This window comes from Larimichthys crocea, chromosome XXII (assembly GCF_000972845.2).
Source record: "Larimichthys crocea isolate SSNF chromosome XXII, L_crocea_2.0, whole genome shotgun sequence".
In the NCBI taxonomy this organism is placed as follows: Eukaryota; Metazoa; Chordata; class Actinopteri; family Sciaenidae; genus Larimichthys; species Larimichthys crocea.
In genome coordinates this window covers 19,624,670-19,643,274 of record NC_040032.1, presented here as the reverse complement: position 1 = coordinate 19,643,274, position 18,605 = coordinate 19,624,670, and the positions used below count along the sequence as shown (strand labels likewise).

The window sequence follows — 18,605 nt, the reverse complement described above, 5'->3', positions numbered from 1 at the left end:
CTGCAGTCCAATTTCCTCTTTTATTCATTATAACCTGTTCATGGAGATGATTCCCCTTTCAGTGACACTGCCACATGTCACAGACCAAAGTTTTAGTTAGGAAAAAATATCAAATTTATGCCATTTAATTAGGAGGGATGGAACACTCTTCTCTATTGCCGTCCAATTTCTCTATCGCAGTTAAGCTGATGAGACACTTGGGGGGGAAAAAAATAAAAAATTGCATAATGCAGCTTAAATACCGATGCCGATTTCTAATTTATTACTGAGTAAAAAGTACTTACACTGCACCTCCAGGTACTTCTGTGCTTGAAAGTCCTTGACTGCAGGATGGTCTACGATGCAAACCACTGGTACACCATCATCCTCCTTACTAACGGTAAATGTCAGCCGGCTGGTTACTGTGTACATCTTATCGTAGGTCAGCTCAACTCTGGGCTTGCCTATGAGAAACATCAAAGAAAAGCAGTCTTAAACACAGCAATACAGTGACGTTACTGATTCCAGGTCAAATATGAATGAGCCTCATACAGAAAGTTCATAAACGGGACACGAATACTATACCTCAAATAAGTGCAAGATGTTTTAATCACATTTATTTCGGAACTTGACCACAGTATAACATTTTACTTTATGATTTAAACAACTTGTCAAGGTCTAAGATTAGTTTTTTTTTATTCTAATTTTTGTGTACTAATGTTGGCAGTTATCCCTTGCCTTACAAAGCATTTACAAATTCAATGATTTTGGCAGTGCCTTGGTAATGTTGTTAAAATTTTGCACACTGCTCAATGTCTTTAAAAATCCTATGTCATATGTTGTGTTTCATTAATGCTCAATATAGGATAAGCTTGCTCACAAATCTGAGTAATGCCATTTTCTCACTTTGGCAAAGTCATCCAGTTTGCCAGATTGGACCATTTGTTTGGCTGTTTCTGGCCACCAGGCTGTATATTTGACAACCATATCCTGATCATTTAAATGGCTCCTCATAGTTTCCTGGTTGGTTGACTTCCTGCTTCAGGACTCACATTAGTTTAACAAGCAGCTTCAGAGATTTAGGCTGGCTTACAAAGAAAATATTAATAGTCTATATTTGAAAGTATCACCAAAAGGTCTGTGCTGAAACTTCATTTTATGCATCCTTGGTTCCTCTAGGAGTACTCTGTGAACAACTTGTTTTGTTGAAGGGTCAGTCCACTAAGTTTTGCTTGACAAAATTACAAAACCTTTGGATTTCAAGGCTGCTGGAAAAAATGTTTTAAAAATGTTAAGGCCTAACAAACACAGTCGTTATTTGGCTGCAAGTAGAATGTCTTTCTTTCAGTGACTTTGCAAAATACGTAGAGTATAAGTGAGGAGGGTGTCCTTGAGAGTGGTCAGAGAAGGTGAGCCGGCTAACAATTGCCTGCTGTCAGGGGCAACTATGCGACTGTGAATCACTCATTAGGCTTTATGAAGCCAGATTTATTGTTTGGCCACCTTTTGCACAGCGCTGCCAGATCTGAAGCCTGCAAAGTAACCCCCCTCTGATTAGTGACTGCTCTGTAATATCACAGAGACAATATGTTTTCAAAAGCAATGAAGAGGATACCTCATCACACTCATACAAAATAAGAGGGAGCTACAGGTAACACAGGACCGCAGTCGCAAAGAGAGATTAATGATTATTTTCATTCCCTTGTCCTTCCTAACAGTCTGTCGCACAAGTGTGTTTGTGTCCCTCCAATAAGACAAATACTTGAAGCAAACATGTGAAAGAACCTGCCAAAAGAAACACTAGTCCAGGAGAAAACCCTGTCTTAATGTGAAGACTTGCATACATCAGTGAATATTTTAGCTGTAAAATATATGCCAAGCACATATTTTACCCGCTCCCATACTGCAGCTCAGCCACTGTGGTGATGCCGTCACTGTGGTGACAGCTGTCTCTTTGGATGCTGGAAAAGCAAACCTGTGTGATGTGCCTGGTGTAAAGGAACAGGTTGTCATGAATAAACACCACTAGAGGCTTCAGATTCATGAAAGCACCTGAAACGGGAATCTAAAAGGGTCTGCTCAAATCAAAATGTCTTTTGAGATGCATAAAACAGTGGTGACGAGACATCTTCATTCAAGTCCTGAGTTTCTGAATCTCTCTTTATACCTTAGGAATTCACTGTAAAATTACAATACTTATCAACACAAGTGAAGTGCCTATGGGTTTGAAACCTGTTATATTATATATTGTCAAATATAAGTTATTATAGAAAAATACACCTAGTATGCATTTATGTATAGAGGTATGTGACAAAAGCAGTGTTACAGCAGGTTTGTTTTCATTTATCATTTTGACGTTCACACATCTTAGAACTTTGGCTGTGTTGCTGTTCCTGAGGCCCTAGGATGAGTAACAGATCAGGTCCAGAATGCTGATAAGAGATACAATGGAGGAGGGCTATAGAAATGTAAATGGTGTTACAGATGTGGAGTTTGCCAAAGTATATTAATTCTATATCTTTCTATGTTGAATGAGACTGTAGTCTCCTCAGCACTGATATTAAACCATCAACTGGAGATCATATTCAATTCAACTACTTGCCTCTTGGTCCAGATGATTCTTCCTATCAAAAGGCAACTAAGGAAGACATTAAAAATAAGTACCATAAACTGTAATGTGGTCGAGAAGAGTCTCTAACCACTTGCCATTATAAAAAGAATATTAGGTGTACATTTGCACAGGAAGCATATTAACCTGGTTTTTGGGTTGTAATATATTACTGCAAGTTTCTAGCCAAACCAAACACAGTGCACAAAATATAAATTGCAGTTAGTAGAGGCTTCTTAGCAACCTGCATGTCTATGACAAATGCTACTGCCTAGTTCTATCATAAAAGCAACAGAAATGGGAACAGTTTGTGAGGTAAATATGGTGTTCAATCATGCATTTGCTTGATTTCTCCTTGCCTGGACTAAGATATCTTTACCTCCCCATCCATTTGTGCTAGGCAGAGATAAAACACTCCTCATAGTCCTGCTGTGCACTGTGTACCACAAGAATTGACTGGTACCCATTCCTTGAGGAAGGCAGAAGAGACAGAGTAGTCTCATAAGATGGACATCTCACAGTAATCCAAATGTGCTGCAAGAAATACTGATCTATTCAAGTACAGACAATGTAGCTCTTGAGGTCAACACACTAGATGCATCAAAAACACATGCTCTGATTGTTTTCTGTTGAAGCCCACACACTGGAGGCATCTTGCCACACCATCAGGATACGCCTGGAGTCGACATGCGTCAACACACCACAAAGCAATTTAATCACATTCTCTCCCTGGGTTTGCACATGCCGGCTACCGTACCTCAACTACTTTTTTCTGTGTGTACAGCTCATCCTTTGTGTGCTAAAGATGTCACATAATATGTGTACAAATGTAAATTAATGTGTATTGCTCTTTAGCCTCATGTACAGATAGTTTTCCTTGTCTTTAGATCTCAATGCACTTTAGGTGGCCTCTTATGCAGGCTACATGTCTGCCTGACCAAAATTAACAAAGTGCCATATCTGTGCATCCTCAAAAAAGTGGTTTGGAAACTTGCAGATATAACCACTTATTCCAGAACCATTTGATAAAGTAATGTAGCTGGCAAGATAACCATTTTTATTCTAGTGAGAGATGCTTGTGCTGGTCACAATAGCTCTGCAGTCTAAGTGGCTTGAAAAGTTACCGTTAGCAAGCTGGACTGGACAGTAAGTCAACTATCGTCTCATAATTTGTCTGCAAACCATGGCTTTTTTGTAGAGTAGGTTTACAGGGTTATATAAAAATGGAGCTAATGGCTTTTTACTCTATTTTAGACAGAGTGCCCAAGGCCAGCACTGTCAAGACCATTTTATGTTGGTCAGTGGTGGAAATCTGTATGTTGACATAAAGTATTTGCATGGATGCTGTTGCCCTGGCTGATTCATTGACATTAATGTTTTATCCTGAATTTTTTTCTTATCAGTGACGGTTGTTGGAGGTTTGAGTGTCTGGCTCAAGTATCTAATAACAGAAAAGTTATGGCTGGAAAAAATACACCCCTGTGTAATATGAAAAATAATTGAATACTGGATTAACACACTGATTTTCTGATCATACTGGTGCTCTAGTTCTACTTTCTTATTCTCTTTAAGTGTGTCCCTGCTTTTCTCCATTGACTTTTATTTTCTTTTTATAAAACCGAATCAAGCAGGTGACAATTATGTGACTTTAACAAAAGCCTTTCAAAATTAAAGAGGGTATTGAAGATGAATTAGTGATAGCTCTCTGTTTGAAAACATCATGCTTTGTTGAGTACTCAGAACATTCTGAGAGACTAAGTTTTGGAGGGGAGCCAGTAGAAATGAATGTCACCGAATGGCAGTCGAAGGGCAAATGAGAGCTAAAGTGGAAGTGTTTTGTAAATTCTAACATACAAACTCTTGGTTGTAACCTTTGTTGTGCCTCCTCTGTTTCACTACTTTAACCGTTATCGCTTAACCACATTTTTGTGGAGCAGGAAGGGAGTCGTGTCTAGTTAAATAAAATATATGTCTTTCCACTTCAATTGTTTTACTTTGCCCAAAATATTCTTTTATCCATTTGGAGAGTCTTCCTACTGGGGGAGAGCAGGGTAATTGAAATCACCCTGTGGTTGTCTCATAAGACTTGAGGCTAATGGCTGTTCTGGTCCATGTCAGTCAATGAAGTGCCCTACAGACTGGCCTTTTCTTTTTTTCTACCTATCTTCCTTTCTTTCGTCTTCAAAGAACGGAAAAGGGAATGACCTGCACTGCTAGATCCTGCACTGGTACGACTCCTTTTCTTCATGGCTTTCACTGCAATCTAAGCTTTATAACTGGAGATATCGGTGCCAGGGCAAATGTTAATAAATCACTAAATAACGGGATAAGAGTAAAAAGAAAGAATGAGATAATAGTGAGGTAATGGGTCTGTGCATATTAGGAGAGTTGGTTGGATTTACATTAGCAAGCATGACAATTGCAACCTTTAAATGATATTTAAGAGAACCTGATTATCCCTTAAGGTAATTAAGTTAAATTCTAGGGATGTTTAATTAGAAATAAGTCTGCCAGGCAAGGACCCATAGCTGAAGGCAATTTAAGTAATTCTGCCCTAGTGTCAGGACTGTGGCACCCTCAGCCATTCTTTCCCTTTCAATCTTTCATTTTCTTCCACTCCTTCGTCTACAACAGAGCAACACTAGGTTTAATTTTAACATCGTTGCTGCAGTATTAACTAAACAAACTATGGAGTCATTTGACACCGTTTACCATGGGGCTAGCATTTAAATGGCAGCTAACTAGTATAGCATGATCAAGAAGATGATATTGTTAATATGATTTGGGTAATGTCAGTTAAGCTGACCTTGCATTAAGATATGAAAAATGAAAAAAAGATGGATTTTATAAGTGGGCCTGCCTGTTTGGGGCTATTTTAGCTAGCAGCGCCTTTTCACCTGTGGTGAAAATGGATAAAAGCAAATACTGCTATGTTGTGACACGTGAGCCTTTAAGTACCACTGAGTGTTGAGTTATAGCAAAAAATTCCATTTCTCAATTGTAAAACTTCAAAGAGTGCCGAGCCAGTTCTGAAAATAGCAATCCATTCCCAACAAGTGTGGGAAAACAGCATGGGCACGGGGGGTTGAGGGCCATTCATCATTATGCAAATCGATCTTTTGCCGTTCAAAAAACAGAGAAATGAGCATTGTTTGAAAGCTCGGATAAAGTGGTTTTGTGTGGAGAAACTATGGAAAGATCCTATTTAAAAGAGATGCTGACTATCACAAAGAGTGGATTAGTATTTCTAAGGGAATCAATGCTACAACAGTCACTGGTTCCACTTTGCCCATTTAGTGCACTGCTACCACACACACCATTAGTCATTGTGTTTACATGCACTTAACTGGGTTACTGTCAGCTTTCTGCACAAACCAATTTCAAAACATCATTAGGTAATCATGAAAAGTGATTAGAGTATTAACATAAATAGATTTCCACAGCAGAAACCTGATTTCATATAAAAAAATAGTGTATATCCGCTATCCACAATGTTTTTCTTCTTTGCTTCAGTAATGGCTATTTTAAAAATAGAAACAAGAAACACAGAAAAATATAACATATATATATATTTTTTTTTTATAGAAGTATTCTGGGAACCCCCTCTGGCCATCTGAAAGTCTACAGACTGGTCAGACTGAATAGATTCAAACTGTGATTCAGCAGGTTATAGTATGCTCCACTAATATTCCGTGTTCAAATTACAGTAGTACTGTACTAACAATAGGCTAACCTTCTATTTCTGATTAGAAATTTTAAGAAAAGCTTTGCTGAGGCAACTCCAATTTGTTAAAGGCATTATTGTGAAGCTGACACTGAAATACAAAGAGGACTTTCTACAACTTAAAAGCATGATAAACCATTCAAAAATATAGTCCTCTGTATCGAATCGAGCTTTCAAATTTTTAAATGGTAATTTATATATGAAATCAGGTTTCTACCATTTCTACCAGTCAGTGTCGCTGTAACAGTTGGTTTATAGAAGTTGAAACTTTATTAATCATGTTTGTACACATGAAATTATTCCTCCGCATTTATCCCATCCAGCTGGCACGTGTCGGAACACACATGCACATGCACAGGAACACACACATGCCATACACATATATACTGGAGCGCTGGGCATCAATATACAGCGCCCGGGGAGCAGATGTTGGGGGGATACGATGCCTTGCTCAAGGGCACCTCAGCCGTGGCAAGGAGATGGACTGCCACCCCAGCAGCTGTCAGTTCACCTTCCAGTTTTTTCGAGCAGTAAAAGCCTCACTGAGTAGAAACATTGGATGGCAAAAAACGTCCACAGTCACTTTTATGTGATTTTGACATCTCAAACCAATCCCTGACCTTGGCACATTGGAACTATGTCAGATTTAAGCTAACCACTAAGGGTGTAATGTGCTGCAGTGCAGAGGTGAAGCTGCTCAGGGCCTTCTACACAGCTTCTGATTAGGACCTTTGTTTCAAAGTCTTTACAAAGCTTGCTCTCTGGGCTCTGAGGTGGAGCCGCCTGGCAGGAGGCCTGTTCACCCCTGAGTTCTGCTCAGACTTCTAAAGCTCAGCTACCTTTGATGAAGGCATGAAAGTTGTCATGGTGCCAGCAGGCTCTGGCCACCACTGCACATCCACATTGTTTTAATAGAAACTATTCTAAGACGCATAAAAAGCAACCACACTGAAGCAAACAATTAATACAAAGGGCCAGAAAACGAAGAAAGAAAATGGCCCTAAAAATTATATATTTATATAGATCAGGGGTTCCCAAACCTTTCAGCCCCCGACCCCCAAAACAGCGGTACCATTGATTTGCGACCCCCACTATTCCCAGATGTCAGATGATTTGTCCTTGTTATACACTGAAATGTTTAGCACAATGCTAACAGACCTTAGATAATGTTGTTGTTGTTGTTGCTAATGTCGTTAACCTGTCTTGCGACCCCCCCCTCCTCGCTGCCTTGCGACTCCCCATGGGGGTCCCGACCCCCACTTTGGGAACCGGTGTTATAGATGGCATAGGGCCTTAAAAGATGCATATGTGCAAAAGTTTATTTAGCAGCACTTAAAATTGTGCAGGTGCATTTTAGAGGCAATAGGATCATTCTTATAGATCTCACAGAAATATTGTCATTGTCAAACTTCGCAGCCTATACAAGTAGTACACTATAAAGTGTCCATTGGTGCATACTAAAATCACCTTTAGTTATAGCAGCTTTATGATCTTCTAGGTTCTTCCCTTCATGGAACAGCACCACTGATGACGTAGACTGCACTATAAAACCAGATGCTCAGCAAGGGCATTGAGCTGCAGTGTCCTCAGATGCCTACCAGTGGGGCCTGTGCTTTGCTGGGGTGCACACTGTTTGGCTTTGAATATATCTAACTACTTTTTCGTGCACAATCAGAATATTTGAAAGCATTCAGCACATGGTTTTATTCTTTTGGTTGCATGTGTTTTCAAAGCGAGGAGAACAGTGGGAGCAGGAGCAGTTTTCTTTCCTCTTAAAAGTGACACATGCTGGTCCTTTTTCACTGCCTAATGGAACACAATATGTTGGTGTTACAGAGAGGTATTCTTTGTACTGATAAGCAATTGATGAATGAATATTTTTGATAGGGACTTACTCTGATCTTTTCCCTGACATAAGTGCCTTTATTATGTTGAGAGAAGAAATGTCTTGATTGATAATTGTGATTTTCTCTTCATGCGCGAAGCCGACCTACCTGGAAGCTCTTTATCGCCCTTCATCCATTTGATGCTGGCGGCAGGCTTACTGCTCATGGCCGTGCAGGTCATCTCTGTCTCGTTGCCCTCGCTCAGGACCTCATCTCGGGCCTCGATGATGGGGTTACCTGGAGGAACTACGACAGGACACACAAACAATACTATGTAAACACTAGGGGAATACGTTCCTCTACAACCTCAGCACCACATGAAGAAGAGACAAAAAAGCTGACATCCAAGAGCTTGTTTTTAAAGTGCAGAACACCTACTATTGAAATTAGCATAATATGCTAATATTGGACTTTTAGAAAAAAACCACAGGGCACTATGTTGCATGTTGCAAAGTACTTACATTTACAAGTATGCATGACTATATTCAACAAATATAAAATAATTTAACAACATACACCTACAAAATCCACATGCCTTAATAACTGATTTAATTATATTGACTTTCATATTTCTTTGCGCTCTGTAGTAAACACCTTTGATAGAATATTCAACATAAAGCGTGCAGACTCTGTGGCAGCTAAAAGAAAAACAAAAGCTGATGTGTCATCTTGCCATACACTCACTAGTTTTATCATTTCTTGAGGCATTTCTTCCTAACACATAGTGATATTTAATAGAAGATAATGCACACAATTACTGTATTACTTAATTGCCTCCTCAGGCTCAGAGCTTGAATGTTTTTTCGTGGTTATCTGACACTTTCAAGCTAAAACAGGGTGATGCTGCTCTTAAACTATTTGCACAGAAAAGTTGATGACCGCAGACCATATAGTTATTTAGAGTGTGGCTGGCTACAAATGCTTTCACCATCTAATGGCGCATTGAGTTTTTTTCCTATTCATTTTCAAGCAATGTAACCTTATTAGCTCTTGCTTCAAGGGGGTCATGTAGGACATAATTCAAACACACACACACACTAGTAAAGGCATGCATATTTAGGACTGGGCTGTAATTAGATATTATATTATATCCTCTTCAGAGAGCGTAGCAGGACAATGATCATGTTGTGAAACTCAGTCCACCCAATTGCACTGGACATCAATTTGATTATCTTATGTGATTTCACACACATTTATGCCATATCATCATTGTAAAAATGTTCATATTAACATCCTGATATGCATGTTGTGCAATTATTACTAAAGACTTAAGCAGATATGAAAGACATTGTTTTCCTGTTTCAAACTTCACTGCAACTGCTGTCAGAGTCTCACAGGTTTGAGCTGTCAACCATGTTGCACAACACGTGAATGCACATGCAACAAAACTGTACGTTCTCCACAGTTTCAATGTTGATTACAAGTTGCCTGCTACTAATAGAAATCAAGTGATTGTGTGCATTTTTATGTGCGTGCGTTTCGCTGTTGTACTTAGCACAGTGATGTCAGCGTAGGCTTCCTGTGGGGGGTCTGTGTAGAGCTGACAAACATATCGACCCTCGTCTGACAGCGAGACATTAGACAGCGACACCCGCAGCTCGTTGTCTGAGAAGTTCACCAGCTGAAAGCGAGCGTCTTTCAGTGCTGAAGGAGAAAAACACACAGCAGTTTTAATTTATATGGCACAGTAATACAAAGATGAGAAAGTGTTACTCATATTCAACATCAAATGCAGTAATCCATATGTAACAGCAATCATTACTTTCTAACGTGTATTTCACAGACTCGTCAAGTATTTAGACTGGCGCATTTGAATCATTTAGGATTTGGAGCTGGGTTTTTTTATCTGATCCCTCAACTTCAGTGAGCCACACATAAACGGACATATCAAACTTCATCATATATCAATCTTTAGCGTCAAATTCGTTGCAGTGATTGGCTAGCCGTAACCTAAAAGTCATTCGGCAGTCCTGTTTTCTTTTGGGTGTTGGCATGGTTGTGTAAAAAGAAATATTTCATAAATGTTTTTATAGGTTTTATTGGAAAAAGGTGCTGCAAGTCTTTTCTTGCCTGGAGAACATTCCAGAGAGAGATAAAATACCTCAATCTAATGAGTCAACACCCAATCACAAAGTAAAGTGATGTAACACGGTGTGCAGCAATGAAAAAGAGAAAAAAAAAAACAGTTTGGTGCAAACATGAGAACATGCTAACAACATGGTTTGTTGACAGAGGTCTCATCCTTGGCTGTCCTTAGTTCGCCTACAGAGGAACTGATGTCTCTACGTGATCTCATCTTGTTCTACCTTGTTTGCCCACCTACCTAAACACACTTTATCAGCTGTAATGTAGAATGACAGCATGTGGTTAAAATGAAAGCCTACCCATCTCCATCCCTCTTTGATGTGCTGATAAATTCTGCTCTGATTGACAGCAACTCCAGGCTTTTTGCACTCTGCACTCTCTTAGTATAGATCTGTGTACACATCCTCATGGCTATGTTGTTTTTTTTTTCTTTCTTAAAGCTTAAAGCATTAAACATGGAAGCTTCTGACAGAGAACAGCCCCAAAACAGACAGAAAAAACACCAGGCTACATTATGATTTCACGGATGATAAACACAAGGAGGATGCTGCTGTATGCCCACAGAGTATTTGCCTTCAATGTCAAGAGATAGACATGGAGTGATTGATATAGAAGCAAAAAGGGGGAGAGTGAAAACACCAGTGAGAAGCAAGAATACTAATCACCACAATTGATTTTGTGCATCATTAAACAAGAACATCAGACACATTTTAAGTGATACCATAAGGCTGACTGGAGATGAGGCTTTTTGTCAACACATTAAAGAAAGAGAGAGAGAAAAAAATCTGCATTTGAATTTCAAAAAAATCAATCTCCACATACATTAATTTAAGTGTTGCTGCTCGCTTCACATTTCTCTCCATCTTTGATTATCCTGCCAGAGAGGTCTGCTCACAACACTCAAAACAATAAATTCCTAATAGGTACAAACACGCCCAAACAAAAAAGTTGGAACGAAGCAATCTGAAAATGCAGCAAACAAAAGGGTGATTTTCCGTGTAAATGCTTCCATGCCTATACAAGCTCCTCACATTCGTCAAGCGCAGCTATTATTTTCTTTTATCTAAGCACAACGAAGCCCTTATTGTGGCATATGAATAATATGCCTCTAATTAGTGTAGCTCATTCAAAAACCTTGTTAGCCCTAATTAAAATAGAGGTCAGACTCTAATCCTAATGATTTAATTGAATTAAATGTTCCCAGATTCAAACATACCGACGCTGCAGTATACAGATGCACTGAAGAAAGCATGCAACCTGTTTTCAGAGGCAGAGATTCACTGGAGGAAGAAATACTGTGGTGATGGAAATGTATGGAAATATATGATAAATGGATGGAAGGGCATTGTGGTTAATGGTGCCAGATAATGTAGATAGTGTAGTCAATATATTGGTCCGTCATTAAAAGAAAAACAGGCTCTGTTCCAAGTTGAATTCTTAAATTAGGTTTGTAGGACAATATGCTAAGTCTATAATGCTGTACTGTACAAATTAGAACTTAATCCAGGGCAAAGGTGGGGACATTTAAGGTATTTTGTGAAATTATTAAATTTTGTCCTTTAGGAGTCCAACAAGCTCGAAATCAATAAAAGTGGAATGAATGCCACCAAAAGAAGACTGTAACCTGCAGGCAAGATTTGCAGGCGGGAAGGTGGCATAAAAGATTATGTCATCTGCATAAAACTGAATACTGCAGTTATTAAATTATAAATAATTAAGCAATAAGGCCCAAGAGGTCATGTTTTACAGTGATTTTAAAGGAGCTAAGGGGCGTTGTTAGGCATGAATCCTGGCAAATACACAGCAAGAGAAATTATTGATAACACATAATAACTTTTCTGCCAAGCAATGTAGTTCTTCAGCAGCATTTTGCTGAATCATTCCCAAGAAACTCCCAGAAGCAAGTTAAGGATTGGGGTTATTATTAACATTTATTTTTATTATCAGCATTAATTGTGCAATTGTTGAAGTAGTGTTTAATTAGGCAGCACTCCTCTTTGCTAGTACAGGAGTATTTCACTCTGGACAGGCACATTTTAATTGTGCTGTGCCAGAAGCAAGGATTTTGCTCCAGCATTTTCTCTTGTTGCAGTTTGGGTGCCAGTAAAATTGCAGGTATGATTCACATTGATGCCACTAAAGGCAATCACTAAAATGATTTCTCCTGCCCTTGGGCCAGCATCAGAGTTTTTGTACAGTGGTGTTTTGCAAGCAGTGGTTAGTGCAGACCGCAAACTGTCTTAAATTACGTCATTATCTTACCACAGATTATTGGCGTAGATTATGAATTTTAAATGGAGATAAAATGCCAGGGGATTGGATGGCAACAGCAGGAGCTATTTCTCCCACAAGAGACAACAGGTTCCTTGGCTGCTCAAAAATTAATGCCTGTAGGCTCTCTTTGTTTCTTCACTGGCAACCTTGTGATACATCTATCATTAATTTAATGTCATTTTTCATTTTCTCCACTATCCTGTCCATCACTTTCAGCAAGTAATCCACGCTGAGCCCATTCACTAAATCACTAACACTTTGAAACAATTTGTTGTTTGGTATAATAATACTGTAATGTAATGGTGCCACGGGTGTATATATTTTACTTCAAAAGCAGCTCAGAGAATCATAATCAAGGGCTGTCATTATCTGTTTTTTTGAATAAATAGCATCTGTGTTTTGAGTGGTACTCATATTGATCCTTGTGGGCACACATTTATGAACAATTTGTGGACATTATTTGAAGCCACCAAGTTTGAAACAATCAAAGATTGAATTCTACCAGAAAGATCAGATTTAGAATAATTTAGAAGAATTGAATGACCCACATCATTTCAGCTCTTCTTTAGAACTTGAAAATTCCTGTTATGCTCTGGTATGTTTAACCTTTCCTCTTTTTAAATATTCCAAAAGATGTTTAGTGACAGAGATCGGCCGAGCCCAGAGCAAAAGTCATGCAACCCATACCACATTTCAAGAAGAGTTGGATTGCTACCATAGTTCAATCAAGAAACAAGGTTTAGAAACTTCAACTCTCCATTAAGGCTGCAGATTGTCAGTCACCTTCAAACTGACCTACAGCAAAGCGTCTTTGGCAGTGGATAAACCATTTTCTGTCTCAAAGACATCAACTTAGTACACTGTTCTACAGATGTTGCAATCATTTTAGGTTTGCCTGCAGAAAATTACATGGTGAATATTTTCCAATTTGGCACCACACTGCACACGTAGAAAGTTGCCGTTACGGTAATTTAGCAGTCAGATTTTGGCCCTCTAACCTTAGAGAATTTTATATCTTTATTTCTTTAATAGTTATAAGAACTTTAACAACAATTTCATTTAGTTTCCTTCACAGAAATGACTGAATTGCTGAGATATAGGCTGACTGTATTTTCTTTTAAAAAGGTTTTCTTACACCCCTTAATATCAAGAATGCCTTGTGCCCCCCAGTGGGGATTTGGACACCTAGATTGAGAGGCAGTGATGTAATCACTTTAGAGCTCTAATTGGTTGACTATTTTAATTTCAATTTCAATCAACCAGTGAGAACAGTTGTCAGTTATCACATTCACTGACCTAATCTGAGATTTTTATAAGATATTTCATAAGATAAAAACAAGAGTTTGTCAAACTGGAAACTAACAAATCACAATTTGTACACAGGAACATCCATCAATATTTGAATGAAATATTTGACTTGTCAACAATTTGACAAAATCCATACCAATCAGATATAATCCATTCCATAAAAGCATTTCTCAGAGATCTCATAATCCTCTTATGCATAATTTCTAAATAAGGCATTGTGGTATAAGCATGAGCTGAATAAATAAATATTTTCTAAAACACACAGAGAAGAGACACTGAGGCACTGTGGCAAGGACACAATTCCCCAAGCTCATATTGTATACTTAGAGTTACAAGGACAGGTGATGATGATCTATCTGGTTCACACAGCAGGGTTGTGGTATATTAAAGTAAAAAAAAAAAAAAAAAAGAGGTGAGGGGAGAAGGTGAGCCGGACAACACTGCACACTGCTCTTTTAGTGTGTCAGAACACACTAGCATGCATACTGTATTTCACTTCTCTCTGTGGACAAAAAAGAGGGTGACCTTTAGCTTCATGCTTTTTTTTTTTGCCCTGCTCTTCTTCTCTTGTTCTATCATATCTGATAGCATTAAAAGGGCATCAGAGATGTCTGACAAAGGTAATTGATAGTTAGGTCTTTAAAAGAGAAATCTGTCCAAACTCTGAAAGGCTGTAAATGATCTGATCTGTCAGTTTTTACAGCTGATGGCGATGAAGCTAATTTAAAAGCAGTGAAAAGACAGTACAGAGCTGTCCTGATGTGCAGCCAAGGAGACTTTGTGAGGAAGCTGACAAAGTGAAAGTCCAACTTTTCCTCTCCCTATTCAAGTTAATGAGTGCAGTGTCACTGGTCATGCTGATTACTGCTGATAAAACAGGACGCCAGCTATAATGAACTTTATAGTTGTGCATGCTGTGAGCACTCCATGCATCTATGTTTAAAATAGCATGATTGTGCACTACTCTCCATGCGAAGTAGACAAAAACTAGGAAAAAGTCCAGTAGAATAAAACAAGTACAGTGTCAAGACAGAGTGCCAAAGCAGTAAACAGTGAAACATTAGCACAGTGTAAACTAAATGTGTGGATTTATGGGTAGATGCATGGGGTTTTACATTTTTTTTCGAGATTTCAGCAGTCTGAGCCAGATTGAACTGGTATCTTCTGTTTTTTAAGTGTGAAATTTCATCTTTGCATGACCACAAACCGTATTTCCTTGATATAAAAACAGTGGGAGGGATTCGCACTGGCACTTTCTCGTATGTTTGTTGCTGGGACAAAACACAGTGGCAACTAACCATAATTTTATTGCCAGGACAAAGATACCAACATGATTTGGTTAACTTAGACTGTTGAAGCATCATATTAGCTTTAGCTGAACTTCACAGATTAGGGGTTGTACATTTTTCATTTTTCGTCCCCTATGCTTTACAGTGTAAACACTCAACAAAGGTATAGGTTTGCAGCTGGTATGGAGAGGAGAAATTATTACAATAATCAATAACTCTTTCAAGAAACATATGGCATGTGACATATAACTCATATATTGTTTGCATTAGACCATCTGTTCCTAGAAATGTGGCTAATCTCATATTACCAGATAACACTTTTCAACCAGAGCTGCAGCTAAGTGCTTTCCAAAGCCCCCCAAACGTTTTTTTTTTGTTTTTCTTGGCACTTTGAGCACCACAAGTCTAGTCCATCTATATTCACAAGAAGTATTAACTGAGAAATTAACTAGAATGAACATCCTAATACATGTTCTGTACCCCTTTGAACCTTTTAAACCTTTCTTTCTTACTTCTTCATGACGTGGTCACTTTGACGAGCGATTAAGGCACATTTCATCAGTTTTCATAAATATCCAAAAGTTACATTCAGTTTGATATAAAATAGGAAAAGGCTGATTATGAGTCTCAAAACAGTCTACGCAAACACAATTATTGTCTATTACACTGCCATGATCTCATGAATGAAATGTAGCTGGCAGGGAAGGTAAAATTAGAGTGGATGAGTGTTGTGGCAAAAAATTAGGATCAATACATCTTCTAATGGCTCTTTCTCTCCTTTTCCACCTTTGCTGACTGCATGATTTCAATCCATCTTGCTTTTTCTTTTCCCTCTCTTGATTCATCTTCATTCTCTCTCTGCATTTCATTTAAATATTTTTTTTCCCCCTCCTGTTCCAGCTGAGGATGACTCCCATCCAGAGAGAGAGAGCAGGAGATGATGAGTGCGCCTCGCCTAAGTGGCTGCAATCAATTGTGATTAGTGGCTGCTGCTACTTTTTGAGAGGAGCACATCAAAATTTTATTATTGGGTGTCAGAGTGGGTGAGGCAGGGTGGGGCGGGGGTAATTACATTCTTACAACCAGCCGCCTCCCCACTCTAGGTGAAGCCCAGGCTTCCAAATCACCATGATGTTGTCAAAACCTAAATCCAGAGTACTGGAGCATTTTGTATTGGTTCAGCAGTTATTAAGACTCATGGGGGCTTCTCTCACTCTGGCACAACTGATCAAAGAATTGCCTGTTATAATCGTTTTATTAGAGTTTGCCACCTCTTTTGGAAACAGCGTTATACATCCAATCTCTTCCTTGTATTGTACTGTACTTCCTTGACGTAGTGCAATAGTGCAAGAGTTTTCATATTTTACTAAAGCGAGTAGTCAACTGCCACCTTGGTTCCCTTGCACACATTAAAGCTTCATCCTACTATATTTTTTTCAATAACATTAATCAAATGACATTGATTAACCAACTTTACAGCCGAAGATGATTTCATGCTTTAGTATGAGTGATAATATGACAGTAAGACCAATGTGTGGCATTTTTCACCAGCAGAACATAGCAATTGCCAAGAATACACAATGAGACACTGCTGCCTACACATGCTTCAGCATTCATCATGACTGTGTAAAACCTCAGCCACTCTTTAATGGGGCAGTCTTTCAAAAATCACAGTTACATTTTTGAAAAATAACCATAATAAGTTTAAATATGTTTTTCAATGTAAAGAGTGTGTAAGATTAAAAATATGAATAGAAATTGAATATAATATGCATAACTATGCTTACATTAGTGTATAATCAGCTGAAATAAGAGTTGCCTCATTAAGCTGTTTTCATATAAAGCCTTTTATTTTACCCTGAACCCTGCTGGCCTTCAGTGGACAGATCACCCACTGCTACAAAACCTGCAACTCATCGCCTCCTTCACAGGAGAGCAAGGTCAGTGTGAGTGCTCAAGTGCTCCTCTTAGCCTTTTAATTCAAGGAACCATGTAGGAGTTTTTTTTTCTTTCCCCCAGTTAATGATGTTAGACGTATGCGCTTGTGTTCTCTCAAACAACAAGTGTGTTAAAAATGAATAAGGAAGGATAAAACAGCTCAAAATGTAAACTAAGCATTTTTCTCTCAAGAATTGCATGAGGACTTTTGTAATTCTTTAATTTAATTAAAAAGCTGGTAACAGTAATTTTCTTTGATGTCCTTGGTCTAATATTATTCCTATCAGGTAAACGTCATGTAAATTATTCTTCATATGTCTTATTTAAATAAATATAAGCAACATCTAGGTAGCACCAAGGTAGTCACTGCTGAAAACTACCTGCATTTTAGTTTAGTAGTTGTGAAAGTCACCGTTACGTGAGTGTTATTATACTCACAGATATTTTCATATTATTTTGCGCATTTCTGATAAAAACCTGTTCAGATGCTGTTGGATGGGCGGTAGCTGTGCCACGTGTGTTTGACTTTCGTTTCAGGTCACTTAGGTTTTTGATATATTAATATGAATATATTGTTAAGTGGCTTGTAACAGTGAAATGCTACTTGTTAGTGTAGAATCTTAATGTTCTAATGTTCAAATGTAAAAATCACTGCAGATGACGGTTGCTTTAAGTACAGTTGAGTATTGCTGTAACTAGCAATCATAGTAAGCCTGATTCACTTATATACAGGTGGTAACGACTAGAATTCTGATTGAAGTAGAAAACTGTCAGAAGTACACCAGGAGTATGACATATTTACAGCTGTGAATACTAATATAAGATCTTATGGAACAGTTGGATTCATGGGTGTTTTATGCACTTAGCTAAGGAGTGAAACAGTGACTGACACTCAGAGAAATGATATGTGTTGAGTATTTTATCATGAATAAAAAACAGATGCAATCTGGATGATGAACTGAATGCTGCTAAACTCTATCTGTATTTTACAGACTTCTTTCTTTTTCTGTGGTACCAACTCTGGACCCATACAAGAGATAAGATCTGTTTGCAGTCTCTAGTATTAAGGCTGTAGTATTATTATATATGCATCATTGTGTATGAACCTTATTTATGCTACAAGGCCAAACAGTTAATAATTCACACTCAGGTAAATGTGAGATGTCGTGGAAGAAATTAACATTTTAGCTTAAATTGCTAGGTACAGATGTTTGGTAACAATATAAAATGAGGCATCTTAAGAGTGTGTTATTTAATTTGAGTCAAAAATACCAGCTGGGTGTTTACTACTTCTGAATCCGAATGAAGCATGATAGTATTCACATATTAAACAGGTCACTGTGCCATGGAAACATTACCATCTGTGCAAACTTTAACAATAGTGGAAACAACAATCCTTATTAAATCATCATATGTTTGTCTTGTCTCAGAAGTTAACTGCTGTTTCTGAGTGTGAGGCGAACATGTTGTAACCCTCACCCATATGGGGAGATTGTAGGTCATCAAAGCAGCAG

At 38.3% G+C, this 18,605-nt stretch overlaps 1 protein-coding gene across 5 annotated transcripts in view; it reads right to left on the bottom strand.

Moving 5' to 3' along the window:
* The window catches only part of cadm1a (cell adhesion molecule 1a), a 354,829-nt gene that overhangs the window by 58,919 nt on the left and 277,305 nt on the right, over window positions 1-18,605 (bottom strand). For all 5 annotated transcript variants that reach the window (XM_027273936.1, XM_027273937.1, XM_027273932.1 and 2 more), the window contains 3 exons: window positions 9,689-9,841; window positions 8,306-8,443; window positions 285-443 (listed from right to left, as the gene is read on the bottom strand). In XM_027273936.1, coding sequence (XP_027129737.1) covers window positions 285-443; window positions 8,306-8,443; window positions 9,689-9,841 — 450 coding nt within the window. The remainder of the gene's footprint in view (window positions 1-284; window positions 444-8,305; window positions 8,444-9,688; window positions 9,842-18,605) is intronic.